General features: G+C 40.3%; 1 protein-coding gene across 1 annotated transcript; it reads right to left on the bottom strand.

Moving 5' to 3' along the window:
- Positions 1 to 233: 233 nt before the first annotated feature.
- YWHAH (tyrosine 3-monooxygenase/tryptophan 5-monooxygenase activation protein eta) lies at positions 234 to 10,773 on the bottom strand. The gene is made up of 2 exons (XM_082491645.1): positions 10,371 to 10,773; positions 234 to 1,663 (listed from the first exon to the last, which is right to left on the bottom strand). The coding sequence occupies exons 1-2, from the start codon at positions 10,455 to 10,457 to the stop codon at positions 1,007 to 1,009; spliced, it is 744 nt and encodes a 247-aa protein (XP_082347771.1). The 5' UTR covers positions 10,458 to 10,773; the 3' UTR covers positions 234 to 1,006.
- Positions 10,774 to 10,987: the final 214 nt, after the last annotated feature.

Below are 10,987 nucleotides of genomic sequence, written 5' to 3'. Positions count from 1 at the left end.
CACTTTAACGCAAGTGAGTGATACCATGTTCTAGATGACAGTGGGTGTTTTGGGGTTTTGTGGGGTTTTTTTTCTTCTTTTCCACATACCAGTTTTTTTGGTTTTTGTTTTAGCAAGTGAGGCAACTTCTCATTAAACTTTTGATTAAACATGTTTTAACCCATCAGTGATGTGTTCGGTAACTCAATCTCCGCTTTGAACAAAAGACAGGAGAGCTTACGTAGAGATAACATCCCCGAAGCAGCATTTTATTTTATTCATTTAATTCCAAAACATTTAATTTAGAAGTCTGGCATCTCAGTCATCCATCTTAACATGGGCTAATATTGACATAGTGTTGTCAGAATACACAGACAACTAAACAGCCAAAGAGTTTACAAAAAATAAATTCATGATTCTTCAAAACAATTGCAAAAGGTTACAAGTATCAAAACTCCTAGGTAGATGCACTGCATTAAAAGAAACTGTGCACATAAGTTAGAGGCAAAAAAAAACAAATTGCTGCTGAAACCTCACATTTCAAACAGTTTATTGTAAACTGATGAACAGGGTTGTCATTTCACATCAGCTTAATTGTTTTCATTGACTGAAAAAAATTTGAGGTGGCTAATTTACTTTGCATGCACAAAATGTACTGCTTAACAGAACTGTTAGCTCATTTCAAATGGAAAAAGATTTAACTGGATTCTAATTATGTCCAAATCACTTTCCATTATTTTTTCCCGTATTTTCCAATCAACAGGCAAACTAAAAGTGCCTCATTTACTATGCATCTTTCTGCACTGCTCAAGTGCAACTAAGATAAATAGGGCCAATAAACCAATCAATCCATCAATGCCCATGAAGACTCCTCTGAAACTGCTTCTTGATAAAGTGGACAGCAGATCTGAACAGCTGTACAATACAGATATGCTTAGCACTAGATATTTAGTGTGACTGTGGCAAGGAAATATTGGTGATGAAGGGGATGGTGAAGTGGATGAAAGAGGGATCGGAGGAAAGCTTTTTAATTATTGCCCTCTCCTGCTTCTTCATCTTGCTGGTCACTCGTCCACAGAGTGAGGTTATCGCGAAGTAACTGCATGATGAGAGTGGAGTCCTTGTAGGAATCCTCATTTAGTGTGTCCAGCTCTGCTATGGCATCATCAAAGGCTTGTTTGGCTAAAAGGCAGGCCTGCTCAGGAGCATTCTGGATTTCATAGTAGAACACTGAGAAATTGAGTGCCAGCCCAAGCCTAATTGGGTGAGTGGGCTGCATGTGCTCCTTGCTGATTTCAAAAGCCTCTTTATAGGCAGCTTCTGAAGCTTCCACAACACTGTTCTTCTTCTCTCCAGCAGCAACTTCTGCCAAATAGCGGTAGTAATCCCCTTTCATTTTCAGATAAAAGACCTTGCTCTCATACTGGAAGTCATTGCAGTTCTTGATCAAGTATTTATCTAGCAGAGCCAAAACATCATTGCAGACTGTCTCAAGCTCCTTTTCTATCTTCTCTCTATAGGCTTTAACCTTCTCCAGCTTCTTCTCATTCCCATCTGCCATAGTCTTCTGCTCTATGCTGCTGATGACACGCCAGGAAGATCGTCTAGCTCCAACTACATTCTTGTAGGCTACAGACAGCAGGTTTCTATCCTCATTTGACAGAGGCTCATTCAGCTCAGTTACCTGAAAATACAGACAAAGATCAAATTTAAAGGGTTTGTCTTAGAGAAGAGCATGCTAACTTCCTTCAATACCTCCATCACGAAGCGAAAGATTCAAAATTCCTTCTAGATCCCAGAATTCCCTCTAGACGGGAGTCAATTTGTAACACTGGAAGTTTAAAATAGTTTCTGCAGTCAAGACTTAAGAGTGAAACCCCCACAGTTCTGTTGTAATGGAACGGGTATTTAGAAGCCATTGCAAAGCACATTCACTGAATAAAAGTGAGTCAGGCTTGCATAATGGAGAAGCATTCACAGAAGGAAGGTTCGGGTTTTTTAGGAAGTCTTTGCTATAATTATGTAGACTACACACTTAAGTGATGAATTTAAATGTACCTAGAATAAATACCAGTTTTATGAATCTGGAACACAGCACAGACACTGGAAACTGGTGCAGTTCTTGCATTTCTTTCCCCTGCTGCTTGCTTTCATCCAAGAGCAGAGATGGAAGTGCTGCAGTCATTATGCTTAAACTCTGCATAGTACAAATGGAATTAGTGTTTCATTTGATCTTTCAGTCACTTAGTGAGCAATTATACAATGCAATACAGAAGTTATCCTGATTTCTGCTAACTGGTGGCTGCAGAAAAATTTCAGGGATAGGACATGGAAGAAACTGCATAGAAATAGAATAGGAAATCAAGAAAAAAAGCCAAGATCAGCATGAAATTCCTACTACAGAAAGCTGAGATAGAGGAAGAATAATGCTTCTAATACTGCATTTAGATCTATTTCACTTGCTGTGTTAATTTAGGGAATAAAATCTATCAGACTTATAGCCACTAGAAGTTGTTCTACTTTTGCAAATCTACAAACTGAAATTAAACTCACAGGAATTAATGTAAAAAATTCAACTCCACTACTTCAAGCATACTGCATTAAAATAAGTCACTAGAATTCTAAGGATATGTACTTTGGTGTGAAAGTAAACTTGTTCTTACTCAGATACTGCTAAAATCATTAACTATTTCTTTTAAAATGTGCACATTTATGCTGCTTGACAGGCACCAGAATGTTTGCAACCAAATAGTTACATACTACAAATAATAAAGTCACAAATATTTACACCATCCTGAGACTGCTGGTGTAGCCAGTGAACCATCCAATAAATGTGCATCTTTCCAAGTCTAAAAAATAATTTAGATGAATTATAACTGTTACAATAAGAGAGCGCTTACTTTCAAATGTAGGTTTTGTTCTTAGAAAATTCTATGTCAATAAGTTTTATCTCCAAAATGCCTTTTCCCCACAGGTCAGGAACCCAAACTCCCAAAAGGAACTGCTCTGCCTGGCCTAACACAATTAAGAGACAACCTACAGAGGGCAAAATGAACCGGAATCAACTCTAAGGACATCTTTGTAGTCTTATTCACAGCTCCCAATCAACATCCTCTAACAATCCCTCCCTCCACAATCTCTGCTACGACTCACCTGTATCATCTTCCCTAGTAAAGATATTAACACCCTCAAGATGAAAAGGCTCAGCTAAGAGCTTTTTGTTCCCTACAGTCTATTAGGACAGCATTTGCTTTTACAAAAATAAAATAAGGTAATCCACCAAAGATTAATAATCATTTGGTCATTCCTGCACTGCTGGAAGACTTTGCTTGAAAGTTCACTCCAAGTTCTCATAGTGGTTGATTTAAAGGAGTCAGTAATGTTTCATGAAAACTTAAACATCATTTCACCACACAAATAAATCCTTTCCCCCAACCTGTCCTGTTAATATACTACTGAGCTATATTGCCCACAACAATAAAAAAACTGAATATGGAAAAGTATACAAGACACAAACATAAATGAGGATGAGACTTAGTGGGACAGGACCACAGTAACAGAAATACCACTTCTTAGCTTTCAGCCCAGACTCCATATGAAATTAAAGCTACAAGATGACTGCAACCACAGCTATCCTAATTCTTCACCAGATACATCATCATCTCCATTTTTTGCCTCATCCTCCACTTACCATCTCTGTTCTTTACCCTCAGCTGCTACCTTCACGTTCATCCCTTTCCCTCTGTTTCAAACTAAATATCCTCCTAAATGCTGGTATTTAAGTATTCAATAACTAAAAAAAATAATGCAGTAATCCTAAACCTTGTTATAATTATTTCTTGTACCTCCTTAAGGTGTTTTCTTAAACTTCCTAATATAAACTTTTAGAGATAGACTTTTCCTGTGTATTCCAAACATCAAAATTGCATTTTACAGTACATAACAAATGTCCTGGGAACCATAAAAAAAAAAAAATAATTTGAGTACTAAACCCTAAATTTTTATTATGCTATATAGCTGGTGCATTTACTTAAGAGGAGAGAAATTAACCCATTTTAAAATTCCATCCAGTTTGTCACAAGAGGCAAAATACAATCCTACAGGAATACCACTAGCCTTCAAGGAGTTATTCTAAGTTTTTTTTCTAGTCTATTGTCTCTCTTCTGGTGTTATTCATGTCTAATTGCAGAAAATACATCGTAACACCCATGCTGAAAAAGTTGATTTATAAAGCCCACTTGCACAAGGAACCATTGGCAATTGCAGATAACCTACACTTGAAAAGCCTTTGGACCTTGCCTAATCACAACCAAAATTCAATGCAAGTGTTGATAAACAGCATATTTGCAGAGATTTCTGAAGGTCACATTAACAGAGGAAGGACCTCTTTAAAGTCTAGCATGAACTCTCAATCTTGGCTGGTCTTTACTCAACATTCAATATTAAAAGTACATCTACAGTACAATCTTTAAAATACAGTGTAACTTTTGGAAGCATCTTCGTACTATATTTAGACTAGCCAGTTAAGGTTTAGCTGTTGCATCAGCTTGGGCTGAGGAAGTTTGCTAAAACTCTCAATAAGCACCAGACTATAAGAACTTATCCTGACATAGCACGACTGAGAAATAGCAGGGAATATTCAAGATACATTCATGTAAAACACACAAACAAACAAACAAAAACGCACACAGGAAAGAAGCCATCTCAGGACTAACTGCAGAAGAGTTGCTCAAATGTGGAAAAAGAATCTTAGCTTCTTAATCAAAATATGAAACTATCTAAAAGATAAGATTAAGAGACTTAACTAAGAGACTACTCCAGATCATGACTAGACTGCTGTATAAGTTAATTAAACTTACTTTAATTGACTTAAACTCACCTTGAAATTATTCCTTAAAGTGAAAAGGAAAAATTAACAGAGAAGCCAATTCAACAGGCTTAGGAGATGTTTATTAGCTTAAAGATGCATCAGAAGTTACTGATACGTCTTGGAGAACCAGCAACAACCGTCAACTCAAGTCTACCTCAAAACAACTGGGTTTTTGATAGAGTACAGTCTTTCTGCCAACTATGACTTTCAAAAATGTTTTCTAAACAATTAATGACAAATTAAAAAAAAAAAAATACTGAACTGTAAAGTTCTGGAGAGTAAAAATGTTTGTCAACTGCTTTTCCAAATGCAAGCCTTAACAGTCAGATGGCAAAGCATTGCTATTCCACAATAAAGCTATACAAAGCTAGCATAAAGTACAATCAGCTTCAAAAAAAAGACAGTACACTGAAGACCACCACCACAAGTCAAACAGTAAAGTTTGAAAGCAGGTTATTTTTCATTTGTTTCTTCAGATTTTCTACATTTCTACATTTCCAGTTAGAAGAAAACAGGACATTCATATTTCATCTGTTTTAAAAATTACAAAAGTGAGATTTTAGCACTATATCAAAGGAATTAAATCTTGCAATACAAAAATAAAGCTTTTTGGTTTTTTCAAGCCACTGCAAATGGATTGAAGAAGTAATTTGTGAGCAGCTGCCATAACAGGTACAACATATCATAGCCAGAAGGCTACATACAGCACTGCCAGAATCTTCCAACCACAAAGCGAATTACTTTTTCAGATAAGGTACAGTTAGAATATCAATGCCATGCCATTACAGGGCATAATTTATATTCCCTGGCAGTTTCTGTTAACTTAATCCAGAAACTGGTAACCACTTGCAAAGAAAGCAGAGTCTGATGTGGAGCACAGGAACTCTGTAACAAACTAGTAGTTTTGCACTAGATGTTGTTCTGTGGCAGAAGTTTCCAATGCTCAGAGCGAAGCTCGTTCCTTTCTAATGCCACCTTTCAACATGCTTCAGGATGTCAGTGTCATTTCCCTCCCCCTAATTTTTATTTCTTTAGTCCTGAACTATTTCCTTCTCATTTTGAAGCTGATGATTTCTGAGAGGGAAATGGCAAATTATCCCCCATCCTAGCTAAAAAATGCTGATAGTCTATGTAAATACATCTAAAAATCACATCTACCTCCCTGGTGTAACAGCTATATTACAAGAAACTAGACTCAGAGGAAAGTACATGACCTTCATGGAGCTATCTACTGTTTTATTTATTTCACATACATTAGCAAAGTAGATAAAAACAGACATGTTTCTCTTCACATGAGGGGATGATGTAGACAAAAAGAAAATTTGAAATGCTGAAGGAAACTTATTTCTTCCTATCTTCCATTTTACCTATAGCCTTTCCTTAATAGAAAAGATCCTGGACTGCAATATAGTTTTACATTTTAGACGTAGACACACTTTCTTATAAGGGCTGTTAGGAGAAACAGAAGGACCTAAATGATGAAAAGCCATTTGTAGTATGACTTCAAAGTAGTATTTATTCACTCAGGCGTTACTCTATACTTTCCATATGCAAACACACCTCTCACACCTAAGCTTTGGGTTATTTTCAGTCCTGAGCCAGATGATGCAATTGAACACACAGGCTACAGTCTGCTAGCAGTGTTCATGCAGACTGACAGTCTGCTTTTTGGAAGAATAGTCTAAGTTCTTTTATTTCCATAATACTTACATGTATCTCCTCCTCTGCCTTACGCCCACAAAGTTCTTTCACAATTTACTGGGAAAAAAACGGGGAGTATATAAAAGGAATCCTGACTATAACCCTGGCATTCCTAACTACACATGCTGATGACTGTGGCAGTACTGTATCAGCTCAGAAACTACTGACACGTGTGTGATCCCACACAGGCCATACCAAGCTGAGTTACTTTCACATGGTAAACACACCAAAGTGGGGGTTCCACAACTGACAGCAGATCTACGATGCATTGTTGGGTTACCTAGTATAATTTGATCCAGGTCAATTGAATGTATGTGATTATACTCCTGTTTTGTTAGCCAGAGCTAGAGCCAGTTCTTAGCAAGCTGCTGCAAAAATGACTGCACCTGAGCCAGTTTAAAGTCAGATTTAATCATTAAAACTCTCCTGATACAAAGTTATACGGTCCATAATTTTTTAACAAATAGAAATCAGACTAATTAATTTAAACCAGATCAGTTTCTTGCATCATGTGGCTCCAATGTTTTGTATCAAACATTGGAAGTTCTATAACTAGATTTACTGTATAAAACCACAGTAAGGAAGGAATTTCACAGCAGGGGAGCACATTGTTTACATTAAAGCCATCTCATTCCCCCCTCTTTACGCATACCTACTTCATTACCCAAACCCAGACACTGATGTGACAGAGAACTCAGTGATACAATACTAAAAATATGGAACATCCCAAACTTTTAAGTCCATTTATGTACACATATATAGCCTACAAATTAAACTAGATCATTCCAAGACTTAAATTTATTTCACGCTGAGTAGTAATATTTCATATGCATGACTAATCTTAAAATTATACATCTCTCATAACTCGGTTCCATCTTACAAATTTTAAAGTGTATATTACTCTCTACCGCTGTATAGCTATACTAGAAAAGCAACATAATACAGCTCCTGAGCACTACCTGTTAGGATTAATACTGTCTGAAATACTAAGGGTTTATACAGCCAAAATGTTTAACCATTTCTGGAACGACCTAAACCCAAAGGAACTCAATGCTGTATTCTCAATGCACTAGAGTATTTGTTCCATCAAATGAGAACTTGTAACACTTACACAAAAAGCAAATTTCTCCCCAGTGTGTTGAGACATAATTTTTTACCTACCGTGCTTTCAGTGGCAGCCTCAAAAACCCTGCAAATATGCTTTCGCTAAAATAGTCTTTGTTACTTTAAGTTTTAGGAGCAACTATCGCAGGCTGTTGGCTATGTTGTATGTTGTGTGTTGTGAAGCGTGATGATAAATATTCAGAACTGAAATTAATTATTCAGATTTCTGTTTACACTGGAAGCACACTATTTTCACATAGCACCTTTAAAAAACATCAGATATGCTGTATTCAGAGATTTAAAAAAACTTTTTAAAAGAAACTTTTCAAATCAAGATATCCTGTATTGAGAATAGATATCCAAGTAACACCACTGATTTCCTCCTGAAGGAAGTCTAACATCTCTGGATTGAGAGATTATTTTGATATTATCCTATATGGATAAAAAGTTCTCTTAATAGCTGTTATTTACATACACTGAAATTGAAGGAAATATTAGATGTGTGTGGACAGACAGCCCATGTATTTCATAAGAGCTTATTCTCAAACCTACAAAATCAACTTCAAACATTGAAGAGCTTTCTGGAAATTACCATGTTAGAGTGAACACCTGTGAAAGCCAAGTAACCAACAGATCCCACATTATAGGCATGCAACAGTATAGGAACAGCTTAAAGTAAGGAAACAATTGCCTTTTAAATTCAGCTTTACTTTTTGTATTGTGAAATTATCAATAATGTAATGTTTAATAAATGCTCAAGACTCAGCTCACTTACAAACGTTCTCAAGCTCCCAATTACAGAAGCTCATCATTATACAAATTTATTTGAGAGTAAAAGTAGCATTACAGATGAGAATACCATGACTCAAGATGAATGACAATTGTATAGTAATTAGGACAGTTTAAAAAGACAACTGGACATACACACTAGGTATATGTACTTTACTGATGTATTTCCTGAAGCATTGCAACTGTATTCTGTTTGTTTCACATATGTTCAGAGAGCCATACATAAACTACAGTTCAGCAATATTTGGAAAAATAAAAAGCTATCCACTAACTACAGCTAGAAATAGTCTTCTAGAGCAACCATGGATTTTAGTGTTTTTTTTCAGTTTCATCTTTTAGAATGAGCAACTGAAAGATTTGAGAGATAACAGAGCTGTTACTACTACATTATATGTATGAAGAATTCTAGTGATATCATGAAAATGCAGGTTATTTTAATGTCCAGTGCCAGATATTGAGATACTCAGAAATGTTGCTGCTTTAGAACTGGACTGGTCATAGTATTTATTATGACACAATAGCAAAAGCGAACAAGAACAGCAAAATTAACTGTCTTTTTACTGCCTGCATTTAAGGAATGTGACATACATCGCAACCCCTGAATCTAAACAGATTGCTTCTACAACAAAAATATGAACTCCATTTGAAGCTGCTCTTTCAAACTAAAATCATCTCATGTCTTTAAAGAGCAGTACTCTCAAGGGAAAAGTGATTCCTCTTGGGGTCTTTGGTGTTCACAAAGGACAGATCAGCAAGAACAAACCAACTGTGATCAGCAGAGACACTGCTAAGCATTTACTGGCATCAACATTACTCTTAAAATTCAGAATATACGAATATTTTGTTTTTAAAAAAGGGACTAGACATAATAAGTTTGATCATTCCGCAATTTTATTATGTATCAGTACAGACAGGTCAGTACAAGTAATTTTCATTGCTTGATTCTGAAAGGAGCCGAGTTGCAACCGTAACTTAGTGTTTAAACACATGTCAGTATTCAACTGGGTAAGGAACGCACTGAGAATTTGTTACCCTACAAAAAAGAGGCAAGAAGGCAACGTTAAAGCTTGGGAAACGCTCTCTGTGCAGCGGGTAGCTGTTATACCCGGATGCAACTACTATACCATCTTTGAGTCAGAGCACTCATGTTTGTGGGTGAGGCCTCTGTTCGTACCTTTTATCGCGAGGCAAAAGAAACGACTAGAAAAGAAAGGGGGCTCCTCTTGCCGCGCGTGGTCTCCCCAGACACCCCCCGCCCTAGCCGCCACCCCACCCGAGCGGCACCCCCAGTCTCTCCTAGAAGGGGAGACGCACCCCAAGGTCAAACCCGCCATTCCCACCGCTAGCGCCCAGAAGCCAGGGGGGTGGGGACAGTGCGCAAGGACGGACCCCATCTTGAGCACGGGTCAGAGAAAGAATCCACTACGTTCCCGCCGCGACGGGGAGAGAGGCGGGCAGCATTCAAACTGCCGGACCGCGCGCCGGATTGGCGGGGGTGGGGAGAGACGCGAGGAGGGCATGGGGACAGCCACACCCCCAGGGCAGGGACAGCCAAGGGAGCGGGAGGGCTGCAGGGCAGTCGTTACGAGGGAGGGTAAAAAAAAAAAAAAAAAAAAAAAAGAAAGAAAAAGAAAAAGGGATCTAGGTCCAGTTTGGACCGGCTACGGCTAGTCTCATCTCTTCCCAAGGCAGGTAGTAACCGGCGCCGCCCCGCACGGCGGCGAGGCGTCCCGGCGGGACGGTCTGGCTCTCGCTCCCGCCCTCCTTTCTTCATCGCGACGGGTGGGACCGGGCGGCTCGCATCCTCCCCGGGACCCAGCTCCGCCTCGGGCCAGCCCGGACTTCCTCTCCCTCCCCCGCCACTACCCACCCTACACACTCCTCCCCGGTTACGACCCGCAGCCGCCACGCTACCAGCCCCACTCACCGACTTCATGGCCGAGGCCATGTCGTCGTATCTCTCCGCCTGCTCGGCCAGGCGGGCTCGCTGCAGCAGCTGCTCTCGGTCCCCCATGGCCGCTTCCGTGGTGGCTGCTGGGCTGGGCACTCTGCGCCCCTCAGAGAGAGAGGAAGGGAGGGGCGGGGACCGGCGCCTCGAAACGCGCGGGCGGTGCGAGTAGGGAACTTGAACGGAGCCGCCGCCTCACGGTCGGCGACCCTCGGGCTCGCCTCAGCCGCCGGCCGCGCCTGCCCGGCGACGGTTGGCGCCTCGCGCTCACGGACGGCGGCAAGGCGGGACAGCCGTGCGCTGGCTGAGTCCCCTCCGTCCGCGGCGTGTGTGCAGCTCGCGCCTCTCCGCCCGGCTCGGAGCCTCGCGCTGCTGCCGCCGCCTGCGCCTGCGCGCTAGGAAGGCAACGAGGGGGCGGAGCTGAGGGGACTGCAGGGGAGGGGAGGGGGCGCTGCTCCCCCGCGTTCTATTTCTAGGTGACGTCACTTGCTATAAATAGCTATCCCGGGGCGCCGGCCGAGGGGGGGTGCGCATGCGCGCTGCGAGTGCTGCATTTTACTGCTGCAAAGGTGGAGGTGGGCGGCGGGCGCTGCGGG

Source organism: Vanellus vanellus (genome assembly GCF_965231255.1).
Source record: "Vanellus vanellus genome assembly, chromosome: 16".
Classification (NCBI taxonomy): Eukaryota; Metazoa; Chordata; class Aves; order Charadriiformes; family Charadriidae; genus Vanellus; species Vanellus vanellus.
The sequence above is the reverse complement of the archived record's forward strand: the minus strand, read 5'-3'. Positions and strand labels throughout refer to the sequence as shown.

What these genes read in the sequence shown, in the direction of transcription:
- YWHAH (XM_082491645.1), bottom strand. Translation starts at nt 10,457, where the DNA reads ATGGGGGACCGAGAGCAGCTGCTGCAGCGAGCCCGCCTGGCCGAGCAG. An exon ending in TGGCCTCGGCCATGAAGTCG is followed by an intron (nt 1,664 to 10,370) that starts GTGAGTGGGGCT and finishes CTGTATTTTCAG; the next exon opens with GTAACTGAGCTGAATGAGCC.